Raw genomic sequence first — 13,952 nt, 5'->3', positions numbered from 1 at the left:
CCATGTTGAGTGTGGAGCCTACTTAAAAAAAAAATTAAAATGTAAAGATGTATAATAGACCTCATTTTAAAGGCCATTTTAAAAGCAATGTATTAATCACATAGAATTATGCAGTGGCCGAGTTATACAATTGTAATGGCTCTGATCGTAATCAGCCATTAATACTTACTGAGCACCTACAGGACTCTGAGGTATAGGTTACATTTGGTAGAGAAAAAAATACGTTCCCTAAATTTCTTTCTACTGGCTCTTAAAACTGACAAATACATATGAAAAAAAAACTTGTTTACTTTAGGGGTGTTCCAAGTCGACAGAAGCAGATTTTAATCTAATTTTCAATTTTTCCTTTGTACAAGCCATGATATGCCTTATTTGTGGATCTGTCACAGAAACATTCCTGATTGAGTGGAAAGTATCATGAATTTACCGGTCATTTTGAATCGCATTTTCTTGAGTTAATGTTTCTGCCACCAGGGGTCAGTCCTGCATCAAGACCGTCTCCAGGAACGCCTACAAGTCCCAGCAACCTTAGCAGTGGCCTGAAAACACCTGCACCTGCCCCGACAACATCTCACAATCCTCTGGCAAATATCCTCTCAAAGGTGGAGATCACCCCAGAGAGCATTCTGTCTGCTCTTTCCAAAACCCAGACACAGTCAGCCCCAGCACTGCAAGGTAAACTGACATATGCCAGAGGGACTTGAATTGTGAGTGTTTGCCTCTGGCCTAATCCTGGATTCCATTTCTGAAGAATCCAAAGCCATGGAATGTATAGTACAGTTTATTATCTTCTTTTTATGTATCATCTATAAGCTGGCACTAATAGAATTATAAAATGTCAAAGCTAAAAGGGACTTAATACCGTCTAGTTTAATCCCCTCCTTTCCAGGTAAAATTAAGGCTAATGAGGTGATGTGATCTGCTTAAGGTCACACATTGATCTATTCAGTGATGAACTGAGACTAAAAGCCAGTTTTTTTGACTGGAGTCCAGTGTTCTTTCACCTACACCATGACCCCCCCCAACCCCCTGGGGGTTGCATTTATTCCAGCTCTTATAATATATATTGAGGTTTACATTTTTAGTGTTAACCAAAGCTAAAGATAGTAAGAAAGGTCAGTCTCCTATCAAAAATCTTATGAGATGGGGCGCCCGGGTGATGCAGTCTGTAAAGTGTCTGACTCTTGGTTTCGCCTCAGGTTGTGATCTCAGGGCTGTGAGATCAAGCCCCGAGTCAAACTCTGCACTTAGCGCAGAGGCTGCTTAAGACTCTTTCCCTCTGCCCCTCTCCTCTTCTCTCTTTCTTTCTCAAATAAATCTTAAAAAAAAGAAAAAAAAGTCTTCTGAGGGCGCCTGTCTCAGTCGGTTAAGCATCTGCCTTCAGCTCAGGTCATGATCCCAGAGCACTGGGATCGAGTCCCGCATTGGGCTCCCTGCTCAGCGAGGAGTCTTCTTCTCCCTCTCCCTCTGCCTGCCACTCCCCCTGCTCATGCTCTCTCCCTCTCCATCTGTCCCTCGCTGTAAATCTCTCTCAAATAAATAAAAAAATCTTTAAAAAATCTTATGAGACAATTTTCTTAAAGTCCTGATGTTTTATAGAGGTCTCTATTTATAGGTATAGCACATCTTTTTTTGTGTTCGCCTACCTATAATCTCTACCTTATTTGAACCTCTCTGTTCAGCTTTGCTAATTATCTGTTCTTTGTCTAAAACTGTCTGCTTCTAACATTTTTTCATAAGGCTTACCTGCTCTCTCTTCTCCAACCTTCCAGATACCAACACAGTCTTTATTTAGCACCTAAATATAATTATGCAATGAATTACAGATACCAGAGCAGTATCTTCAATATAGCAATTTAACTTTGTATAGAGGCTCTCAGCCAGGAACCTCCAGGGGACATTTGGCAGTGTCTGAACACATTGTTGTTTGTCACAACTGGGGTGGTGGGGAAGTGCTACTGCATCTAGTGGGTAGAGGCCTAGGGATGCTGTGAAACACCCCACAATACAGAGGACGGCCCCCACAACAAGGAATAATCCAGCCCCAAATGCTGGTACTGCTAAAGTTGAGAAACCCTGCTTTATATGAATCTAGAGCAGAACAGGTTTCTTTTCATTTTATTTCCTAAACTCTTCTGTAAGTGGATCAGCCAAGGACTAGATTATAGTGAATTCTCCTTTAGATAAGATAGAGAAGATTTTTGTTACACACAATTCAGTGCTATTAAATAGTAATCCATAGCTACCATATACTGGCAACAGCAATCAAGGATTAATGCTATACTACAGCATATCTAATAGTATGAATTTTAGAGATAATTAGTTGGAGGGATCGGCATGGTTACGATTTCTCCCTTCTAGGCCTGCTTCTGTCACCATCCTACAGTTACAGTAAATATGTTGAATTCACTTGTTTTTATTAGTCTCTTATATAGGTATAATAACATTTACAGCTTTTCCTTTCAATAGATTATTGTACCGTGTCTTATGGACTTTCTCATCAGGCAAAATTTGAGTAGAACTAGGTGTGTTCTGACAGAATGTTTTTCTGGAGACCCCAGAAAACAACCTATGTGGAGTAACAGGGTAGTTCATCATCTTCCATTTTCTTGTGGAAAGTAGAATTCTTGACTTTTAAAAAACTGTAAAAGGAATCTCTTAGAATCTCTGATTGTGTCACCCACAGCTATTATTGATAGGTTTTCAACACAGAAGAACAACTTCAGTGGGCACAAGGGCCATAAAGTATAGCCTGTTAAGACTGAAGAAAAGTAATATTTAGTGGTTTAGTGTAAGAGACCATCTCACCTATTACCAGAAATCTTGAGTAGTGTCTATCTTAACAAGATTTCATCCCACAATATCTGAAAGATACGCGGAACTGTCTTTTAAAAAATCGTGACATCAGGGCGCCTGGGTGGCTCAGTGGTTGGGCGACTGCCTTCGGCTCAGGTCACAATCCTGGAGTCCCGGGATCAAGTCCCACATCGGGCTCCCTGCTCAGCAGGGAGTCTGCTTCTCCCTCTAACCCTCTTCCCTCTCGTGCTCTCTATCTGTCATTCTCTCTCTCAGATAAATAAGTAAAATCTTTAAAAAAAAAAAATCATGTGACATCATATATCACATTCTAGTGCTTGAGGACTTCTGGTTTTGGTATGAACAGTGGCTACTAAGTATTAAATCAAACTGTTAGTGGGGGTAAGTTACGTAGCCAGAGAACTTTTCGGAAATGGAATGTGGAGTTTATTTTTCAAGAGGATAATTGAAATGAACGATATTTCAATTATTCAGATATTAGTGAATATTGGATAACAAAAATTATACACTTATTACATAGAAATTTTTGGCAGTTAAAAATGTTCCAAGGAAGGGCGCCTGGGTGGTTCAGTGGGTTAAGCATCTGCCTTCAGCTCGGGTCATGATCCCAGGATCCTGGGATCGAGCCCCACATCGGGCTCCCTGCTCAGTGGGGAGCCTGCTTCTCCTTCTCCCTCTGCTGCTCCCCCTGCTTGTGCTCTCTCTCTCTGTCAAATAAAATCTTAAAAATGTTCCAAGGATGGGGGCGCCTGGGTGGTGCAGTCTGTTAAGCGTCCTACTCTTGGTTTCTGCTCAGGTGGTGATCTCAGGGTCACGTTCTCAGGGTCATGAGATCAAGCCCCATGCCACCCTCCATGCTCAGTGCAGTCTGCTTAAGTTTCTCTCTCCCTCTCCCCATACCCCTCTCCCCAACTTACTCTCTAAAATAAATAAATAAATCTTTTTTAAAAAAAGTTCCAAGGATGGAGTGATGTCAGAATTCTTCAGAGCTTAAGTCTCTTAGTAAATACTGGATTAAAATTAAAATTTTGAAGAAACATTAATTAAAGTATCCTCTTAAATACTGTTTTCTGTCACCACCAGAAATTGGGTAAATTTTCCAAAATATGATTGAATTTATAGGACCGCCTATTTATCTCTTTGTCAAGTATTTTTCTAAAAAATTTTCTACAGGAGCAGTTTGCTTTGGTGGACTTCAGCCTTTGCCCCAAAGAATTCTTTCTCAGAGCTTCTGAGGTTTTGTCTATCAGTGAGTAGGTTTGAATCTCATCAGTGTCAAGCTGGGTAGATGCATAATTCATGAATTTTCCAAGCTATAAGGTGGTCTAGCTTTGTAATTCTTTGTGGTGTGTGTTTGTATGTTTACTACTGCTACATTTTACAACCAAAAATGATAGCTAAAAGCGCTGTTTCCCCAAAGCCTAGCAAGGGACGCTTGAAAAAAGTGACCCTGTTGAAATAAATTTCAGCAATGTGCATACACTATCTCTCTCTTGAGAATTAACAGTGTATGTTAACTTATTAGAAACAGTTGGTGGAGGCTGGAAAGGAAGGGTGGGACAGAATATCTATTTGCATTTAGAGAGATAGTATCATAGATCAGATGTTAAGACATACTAGCTTAAAGTGTTATTTTAAGGATAATTTTGCCTCCTTTCTTTTCCTGCTTTGTCTTGTTTTAAACTATGAATGATTCTGACACTAAAATCTCCCCTTTCCTGTTGCCTTTTATTGTGCCATGTTGGACTTGTTTGATGACTGTACTAGAAACATTTCAGTAATTTGCTCTCGTTGAGAAATAGGTCCAGCATTTTCTATGACATTTAGCCATTGCTTGTTTGGTGTGGATTCCCTTTGGCCTCATATTTTAATGTCTATTTGGTTCCCACTGGAATGAATGAGAATATCCGATTAGCCTACATTGTTTTTCTTGTAAGGTAGGCAGTTGTTCTTTTTAATTCCTCTGGTCTCTGTTTCTACAGGCCTGTCGTCTTTACTTCAAAGTGTTACTGGGAACCCAGTCCCAGCCAGTGAAGCTGCATCCCAGAGCACTTCAGCTTCCCCTGCCAACACCACAGTCGCTAGCATAAAAGGAAGAAATCTGCCCTCCAATACCCAATCCTTTATTCCCAAAAGCTTCAGTTATTCTCCTAATTCATCAACTTCTGAAGTCTCTTCAACATCAGCCAGCAAGGCCTCAATTGGGCAAAGCCCAGGGCTCCCAAGCACTACTTTTAAGCTCCCATCCAACTCTATTGGGTTTACAGGAACCCACACTACTAACCCTGCTGCCCCACCTACTGAAGTTGCCATGTGCCAATCTTCAGAGATCTCCAAACCAAAGCTGGAGTCCGAGTCCACCTCTCCAAGCCTGGAAATGAAGATCCACAACTTCTTAAAAGGTAATCCTGGTTTCAGTGGCTTAAACTTAAACATCCCAATCCTGAGCAGCTTGGGGTCCAGTGCCCCAACAGAAAGCCACCCCTCAGACTTCCAGCGTGGCCCTACTAGCACGTCAGTCGACAACATTGACGGAACCCCTGTGCGTGATGAAAGGAGTGGGACACCCACCCAGGATGAGATGATGGACAAGCCCACATCCAGCAGTGTAGACACGATGTCCCTGCTTTCTAAGATCATTAGCCCTGGTTCCTCAACACCCAGCAGTACAAGATCACCACCCCCTGGGAGAGAGGAAAGCTATCCCCGGGAACTCTCCAATTCTGTACCTACATACCGACCTTTTGGCCTGGGCAGTGAATCACCCTATAAGCAGCCTTCTGATGGAATGGAGAGACCATCTTCCCTGATGGACTCTTCGCAGGAAAAGTTCTATCCAGATACTTCTTTCCAGGAAGATGAGGATTACCGAGATTTTGAGTATTCAGGGCCTCCACCCTCTGCCATGATGAACCTAGAGAAGAAGCCAGCCAAGTCTATCCTGAAGTCAAGCAAGCTTTCTGATACCACCGAATACCAGCCAATCCTCTCCAGTTATAGCCACAGGGCCCAAGAATTTGGGGTAAAGTCTGCCTTCCCTCCATCTGTAAGGGCCCTCCTGGACTCTAGTGAGAATTGTGACCGTCTGTCCTCTTCTCCTGGGCTGTTTGGTGCCTTCAGCATAAGAGGGAGTGAACCGGGGTCTGACCGGTCACCATCACCGAGTAAGAATGATTCATTTTTCACCCCTGACTCCAACCACAGTAGCTTGTCTCAGTCTACCACTGGGCATCTCGGTTTGCCACAGAAGCAGTACCCAGACCCTCCTCACCCAGTCCCACATCGTTCCCTTTTCTCTCCGCAGAATACCCTTGCCGCTCCCACGGGCCACCCACCCACACCAGGCGTGGAGAAAGTCCTGGCCCCCACCATTTCCACCACGTCGACGATTGAGTTTAAGAATATGCTTAAAAACGCCTCCCGAAAGCCCTCAGACGATAAGCATTTTGGCCAGGCACCCAGCAAGGGCACTTCAAGTGATGGTGTCAGTCTCTCAAACCTCGCCCAGCCCAGCTTGACAGCCACTGATCAGCAGCAACAAGAAGAGCACTACCGCATAGAAACCCGAGTCTCCTCCTCCTGCTTAGACTTGCCTGATAGCACCGAAGAGAAGGGAGCCCCTATAGAAACCTTGGGTTATCATAATGCATCCAATAGGAGGATGTCAGGGGAGCCAATACAGACCGTAGAGTCTGTCCGAGTTCCTGGGAAGGGAAATAGAGGACACGGGCGTGAGGCTTCAAGGGTGGGTTGGTTTGATCTGAGCACCTCAGGCAGCTCCTTTGACAATGGCCCCTCAAGTGCCTCTGAGTTGGCATCCCTTGGGGGTGGGGGCAGCGGAAGCCTCACTGGCTTTAAAGCGGCACCATACAAGGAACGGGCACCCCAATTTCAGGAAAGTGTCGGCAGCTTCCGTTCCAACAGTTTCAACTCAACATTTGAGCATCATCTCCCCCCATCCCCCTTGGAACATGGGACACCCTTCCAGAGAGAGCCAGTGGGGCCATCATCTGCCCCACCTGCCCCTCCTAAGGATCATGGTGGTATCTTCTCTCGAGATGCACCCACTCATCTACCCTCTGTGGATCTTTCGAACCCCTTCACAAAGGAGGCGGCCCTGGCCCATGCTGCCCCACCCCCTCCTCCTGGAGAGCACAGCGGAGTTCCTTTCCCCACCCCACCCCCTCCTCCACCCCCTGGGGAACATAGCAGCAGTGGTGGGAGTGGTGTTCCCTTTTCTGCTCCACCTCCTCCTCCACCCCCTGTTGACCACTCTGGGGTTGTACCCTTCCCAGCCCCACCACTGGCAGAGCACGGAGTGGCGGGAGCTGTGGCAGTATTTCCCAAGGACCATAGTTCCCTCCTTCAAGGGACCCTGGCTGAGCATTTTGGGGTGCTCCCAGGACCCAGGGACCATGGGGGCCCCACCCAACGGGACCTCAACGGCCCTGGCCTTAGCCGTGTGCGAGAGAGCCTCAGCCTACCCTCCCATTCTCTGGAGCACCTGGGCCCAGCCCATGGAGGAGGAGGTGGGGGAGGCAGCAACAGCAGCAGTGGCCCCCACTTGGGTCCCTCACACAGAGACGCCATCAGCCGGAGTGGTATGATTTTGCGGAATCCCCGGCCAGACTTTCGGCCTAGGGAACCTTTTCTCAGCAGAGACCCGTTCCACAGTCTAAAGAGACCCAGGCCACCTTTTGCTAGGGGCCCTCCGTTCTTTGCACCAAAACGCCCATTCTTCCCTCCCAGGTACTGATGGAAACCAAGGGAAAAGCATTTTGAACAGTCTAGAGAGCATTGGAAGTAGGAGTTTGGTTTATTGTTGTTTTTATTTGTTTTCCTTCCTTTGATTTATTTTTTTTAATGACAAAGGGCCTCCCTTCCAAATTAAAAAGTCATACATGCTTCCATTTCACTATTCCATCCAGTCCTCCTTCCCACTGCACTTACCGACCTTCCCCAAGCTACTTGTATTTTAAGGCGGGGGGGGGCAAAGAGACACAACCAAAGCCACTTCACTTGGCTGGGGGTTTGAGGGGTGGGGAGGAAAACAAATCTTATTTTACCCCATTTATTGAAGAGTATTATTACATTTGAAATAAAACTTCCATCAGTACAGAGAATAATATGTGCAATGTTGGGATGTTATTTTGGGTTTGGCTTATCACATAGTCAATAGAAGGACTCCTGTCCCCTTCTCTCTCCCATTAAGTAACTGCTGTGACCAGCGTGGCCCCCTTTCCTGTATGCTCTGTGCGCTGCTGACAGGCTAAAAGATGTTGCAAGGGAAGATAGGTGGGAGACCATGGACCTGTCAAGGTTGTTTGTTTTGTTTTTAAAGACATACTGAAGTTGGGTTCTTTACCTTTCTCCTAAAATCTTAATTAAAAAAAAAAAATCAGCCTCTTCTAAAGGACTATCCATCATTAACTTTGAGGGAGATACAGATCTCATTCTATCCTAGTAAAAATTATTCTTTATCCTTGGAATGAAAGAGCAGGGACTGGCTATAATCTCCAGGTTAAAATAAGGTATAGCTCCAGTACAGAGTAGAGAAAGGAACCGGTAAGCGGTGCACTGTGACCTGCCCATCCCTCATAAACGAGAATGGGAGACTTTCTGAGGTAGTTTGATGTCTTGCTCCAAGCTCTTGCTTCGTGTCTTTCTTGCTTGCTTGACTTTTTCTCCCTCAATTTTCACTTCTGCTTTGGCCGGAAAGAAAGTCATTACAGGTGACAGTTGATACAAAGACGCAACTAAAGTATTATCCCTGTATTTTTTAAATGTAAAAGGTAGACATTTTTACCATGGTGCCTCCCTAATGTAAGTGATACTTGGTGGTGGTTTTTAGCAAGGGTTAACTACTAGGGAAAGGGAGCTGTTGGCCTGTATCTTTCTTTCCTCCTTGCCCTAGTCCTGTATTTAGCCCTGTTCTTGGTATTTCAAAGGAGAGGTTCAGTAGTGTCTTTCAGTGCTTTACACCTCTTTAGGTGTGTCTTAATGACAAGTGGGTATCACTGTACTTACCTTTACAGAGAACCAGGAGGACCTGAGAAGTCCAGATTTACCCCATTCTACAGCCAGCACATTTCAAGTCTCAAGTCTTACCCTCACCTTCCACTCCCAATGGGAAATAAAAATTTCTGCCCTTAGTCATTTTACACGAGAAGGGTGTGCTTTCCTTCTCCCCAAACTGAAAGAAAGGCTTCTTTGTATTTCTACAACTAGTACTGGGAAAAAAGACAATCAGTACGCTTTGAGTGTTTATAACTTTCTATCTGGGAATACTGAAAAGCAAAGATTGCTTTACTATTATTTTGTATTATTTAGTGTCTTACCCCAAGGTATACACACTGGTAATCTCCAGCTAGATAAGTAAAAAAAATATGTGTTGTGGGTTGGGTTTTTGTTTTGTTTTTTAGGGAATCCTAGCAAGTTTCATATTTTATTCCAAGTGAGCATAGAACTAACTGTAGGAAGTATGGGGATTATTTTGGAGTCCTCTAGTGAAATACTAAAGATGGGGGAGAGTGGACAACGTAGTGACAGAAGATGATTCTTTGTGTCAGAATAAACTTGCTTTTCAGATAAAGAGCATCGTAAACCAGTTGTGGTCATAGTTTGGGAGTTTTTGTGTAATTTATTCCATGTTATTTATTTGGGCTCACCAGGTGTTCTGTGGTTAGGAGGCTGCAAGTCCTTCATCTTCCTGATGCATTTCTGGTCTTAAGTCAACTGTTCTTTGACCCTCTCCAGCCTCTCCGCCCTGTAGCTCTCCCCACAAAAATGCATGATACCATGACCTTGTGTGTGGGATGGGGTATATAGTGTAGCAAAGAAAAGAAACAATATAGTTACCTTGAGTCCTGAGACATTTGTTTAGGGGAAAGTGTGATCAAGAGTAAGGGTGGGGTGGGGGCGGAGGGTGAGGGAAGAGTTCTAATTGATTCAAAATTGAAACTTTTTTTTTGCAGAAATTAAGTGGGATGTTTTTCATTCTAGAATAAAAGAATGTGAATTCTTTCTGCTGCTCTTGTTTAAGCTAAAAGTAGTGTTTACTTGAAAAGGCTCTCTGACCATTTGATTTTATCAGAAAATGGGTTGTCAGGGAAGTGGCTTCCTGAATGTTGGGGCAGGGTAATTGTCCTCAAAAGCATGATGACTAATACATGAAAGGAAGACCTTGTTGTACAGTTTAAAAGATGGACTTTAAAGGGTTGGGGTTTTTTTGCAGGGTGTTTTGCTTTTTAAGCTACAAAATCCTCATTGAGTTTGTTTCGGGACGGAAGTGAGGACTTGTTTGTGACTGTCAGCTGTTAACTTTAAGGAAATCTGTCTACAGCAGTAAATGAAGACAACAATGTATATATGTGATATAGTGAAACAAAAAGACAATTCTGGTATTCATAACATGAAACAAGGGGTTTTTATCCTTTCTGTGTCTGTGATTTAAAACTCCGTGCCCATGCTCTGACTTTTGTATTTCAACCTGAGTTTAAAAATATAATAAACAATTTTTTTTTTAAGAAAGCATAATATAGTGTGTCTTGGCAAGGACATGATTTATATGAAAGCAGAATATGCGAGGTTGTTACTATGGTCCTTGGTGCTCACTGTAAAATCACAGACAGAGAATTGGGGGGGGTGTCATGAATACACTGGTACCACTTAATTCAGTGATAGTATCAGAAATCAAGTCCTTAAGTATTGTATAAGAGTTTACTCTTCGGTCAGCTTAGATGAGAGCCCTCTCCCTGCTCCCCTCTGCCCTCCCAAAAGATGAGCATAAATAGATTTTAGTTTGATGCCAGGGAAGGTAAAATGATCAAGAGAGTAGGACTTTTATCCTTTCCGATCCCAGGAATACAATGTTTGTGATTCACATGGTACAGCTAACCTATCTAGATGATGTGAATATGCTAGACTTCCTAATTGCAGAATATTCACTATCAATCCTGAAGTTACTGGTTCATGCAGAATTAAGCTTCAGCTGTTAATTGTTTTGAAGCCGCTGTAAATTACTGCTTTTCCCCTTTTTTCCTCCCCCACCCCCTTTTTTTAATGGGCGGGGGTGCCTGTTAAGATTAAAATTAGATATGTTGGATGATATTCTCACGTGTTCAGTGTGGAAAACAAAACAAGTACATGCTTTAGAGGCAACGACAATGAAATCCTTTTGAAATGTGTATTAATATCATTTAATAAAATAACTAGTTCTGAAGGTTTGACATTTTTCTTTGAGATTTGGGGCTTTGACCAAAGGCTCCTGACTTCTGTGGTGAGCACAACTAGGAGGGAACGTCTCCAGGAGCTGAAACTGCTGCTTTGTGGAGCAGGCCTATGGTTGGAAAAGCTAAATTTTCTCCAGCAAAGACCCTTCTACTTGACTGTCCAGGGCTGAAGGTGAAACCAACGACAGGATGCAGAAAGGAAGCCTGGATGTGTCTCTGAAGATCTGATTGTATTGGCTTTTGGTCTAAGTGCAAGGGGGTTTGAGGGGACTGTGTCTGCTCCTGCACATCTCTGAGGCACACCGATACCACAGACCACCCGTCTTGTCCCTTCCTTGTGACCACTCACACTTGGCTCTCTTCCAACCTTTCCTTTTCTCTTTTTTATCTTTGTCCCCAATAGTATGTTTTTGTTTTCCAGTTTAATAAAGTATGGTTTCCTTTGTTGTGTGGTTGACTTTCCCCCTCTCACACTGATCTTACCCAGGTGTCCCCTTTGACTTAAGCATTCAGTGTCACTGAAGGCAATCTGAGCCTCTCAGATCTCCATGACCTTGTGGGTTTTCTCTTTGATCCTTTGTGTAATTAAATTTTGAAAAGGGGTGATGGGTGGGGTGAAGTCAAGATGTTCAAGGAGTGGTTGGTAATGAAGTGGGATATATTGTATGGATAATTATTTGTGTATGTCTTCAAAAAGTTGTACAATTTTTCAGTGAGGAAGCATTTTTAAAGCAAGCGTAGAGGGGGCACCTAGGTGACTTGGTTGAGTGTCCCAACTCTTGATTTTGGCTCAGGTCATGATCTCAGGGTTGTGAAATTGAGTCCCACATCAGGGTCCACACTGGTGTGGAGCCTGCTTAAGATTTTCTGTCCCCCTCCCCAAAATAGATTTAAAGCAAGCGTAGAGTTGGGGGAGGCAGTGTTGGTAGGGTTCCTTCTGGTCAATTCTTTACTCGCATCTACCCTTCTTGCTGCATGTTGGCAATCTATCATATATAAGCCACACTTAATCCCCTTGTCTTGCCGCATCCCTTCTTCATACTCCAGTGAAGCTTAATAAATGGAATGTTAGCTTTAAGGGGTAAAGAGAGAGTCACTGCATCTTGACCCTGCCTGGGTCACTGGCAGGGAAGAAGGCTCTAAATAGCAACCTTCGTTACGTGAAGCTACACGCATGTGTCACCGGACACTTCAGAAATAGCAGCCTAGGAACACACCCAGTATGTAGAGTGTACAATTGTACTGGCTGCTTATGGAATCTGGCTCACCTTTTTCCCTGTCCCCTCTTGGAACTTTGACTTGCCCAACTGATTTCTTTCTCCATCTCCAAGGAAGCAACAGCTTTTAGACTTCCACATTCGTCTTTCTGGGCATGTTGAAAATGTGTAACCATCCCCTGGAATTGTTTTTATTTAAGCCAATCTTGTATAAGAGGGATGAGTTACCCCCTGTGTATGTAGACAGTAACACAAACACCATCCAAATGGGTTTTGGGGTATTGGGGCGTTTCTCATACTTGTTTATGAGTAACTATATAGACAAGTCCGGTCAGCTGCTGTTCACAATTGCTGAGTAATAACTCACTGAGGCTGCATAGACAAAGCCACAAGAGATTCGCCCGCAAGTGAGATAGCAGCTCTTAAGTAAACATCCTGTTCTCCCTTCCCCCTTATAGAACTAAGGAGAAGCACACATGCTTTAAAGGAAGGGAGCAAGTGCACTGTAAAACTAAGAATCAAATTGCTTCTGACTAACTGGGCTGGGGGGTGGGGGGGGCACATTTTATGCTTAGTTACAAGTCTGGGGGAAGGGGCATAAGAAGGCTGGTATCTATTTGATAGTGCAGTTACCTTATGGCACTATGATTTTATTTTGTTGTTTTCTCTCCCTTTGTTACACAAGAGTCAAAAGTTGAAAATACAGATGTGGGTGGAGGGGCTAGTGACCAGTATCCAACAGAGATAACAAGTATGGGCTGCAGGGTTTTGTTTGATTCAAAAGGGTGCTGGGTAAACCAGTCTGCCCTGAGTCTGTTGGGTTCATAGCAAATTAGATGTTCCAGCAACTTTACTTCCTTCCTCATCCCTGTTCTGTCCCCTCTATTTTTGCAAATTACTCAAATCCTTTGCTGCATAATTTGTGGGAAAGAGGAGCTAAGAGAACTTGAAACTTTTTGCATTTTCCTTTCCATATTTCAGTTGGAATGGGTAGAAAGGAGATACAGCGTCCAGTTCCTTGGCTAGGAATCCTTTACACTTAGGTGAAACAACACTTCACATCCTGTATCTTCAAGATAGCCAATCATTGCCAAGGGCAATAGAGCTTAGTAAAGGATTAATTTGAAATCTTGGTTTGGTAGTGGGCCTTAGTTGTACAATGCCTTCTAGAGATGTATCTAGGACTTTCTTTCACAGTACTTTGCTCTTGCCTTTGTTTTTTATTTCAACATCAACCTAAGCTGACACATTCCAGCACTGGCTCCTGTGTTTGGCCTCACCTGACAAATCAGGGTTATTTAAAGGTGGCGGGCGGGGGTGGGGGGGAGAGGATGGAGATGGCTATCTTTGTTTCTCTTCTACAGGCTCAAGAGTTGTCTTGGAGAAAGGAAGTCATAGTAGAAATTCTAGGTAAGCCGAAGGCTTTGTTTTCAAAACAGAGTTCAACTCATCCCCATACCCTGGTAGGAAGCTTCCCCCCCCCCCACTTTTTTTTTAATCAGCAAATGTGGCTAGACAAAGTTTTTTGGCATCTTAAAGCAAAGTTAAAAGCTTGGCCCCATTCTACATCTTCTTCACTAAGTTGTGGGGGGTTCTGTTTGTCTCATTTTGTTTTTAAATAAATCTAACCTCCCCACACCTACTGTACTTTTAGCCACTTGTCCAGTTCTCTGGGCTTCAAAAGCAT

The 13,952-nt window shown here is 43.6% G+C and overlaps 1 protein-coding gene across 6 annotated transcripts in view; it reads left to right on the top strand.

The window, feature by feature from the left end:
• The window catches only part of RPRD2 (regulation of nuclear pre-mRNA domain containing 2), a 99,772-nt gene extending 88,281 nt beyond the window's left edge, over positions 1 to 11,491 (top strand). For 2 of the 6 annotated variants that reach the window (XM_088022289.1, XM_088022288.1), the window contains 3 exons: positions 475 to 675; positions 4,800 to 5,219; positions 6,122 to 6,309. In XM_088022289.1, coding sequence (XP_087878415.1) covers positions 475 to 675; positions 4,800 to 5,219; positions 6,122 to 6,210 — 710 coding nt within the window. In that variant the 3' untranslated portion in view covers positions 6,211 to 6,309. Of the gene's footprint in view, positions 1 to 474; positions 676 to 4,799 lie in introns of all 6 variants that reach the window. The other 4 variants (XM_028088248.2, XM_088022287.1, XM_028088247.2 and 1 more) reach the window with 2 other exon arrangements.
• Positions 11,492 to 13,952: the final 2,461 nt, after the last annotated feature.

The sequence above is a fragment of the Eumetopias jubatus genome, unplaced genomic scaffold (genome assembly GCF_037043125.1).
Source record: "Eumetopias jubatus isolate StellerSeaLion01/CBP00866 unplaced genomic scaffold, mEumJub1_p1.0 scaffold_4, whole genome shotgun sequence".
In the NCBI taxonomy this organism is placed as follows: Eukaryota; Metazoa; Chordata; class Mammalia; order Carnivora; family Otariidae; genus Eumetopias; species Eumetopias jubatus.
This window is presented reverse-complemented; position numbering and strand designations above follow the sequence as displayed.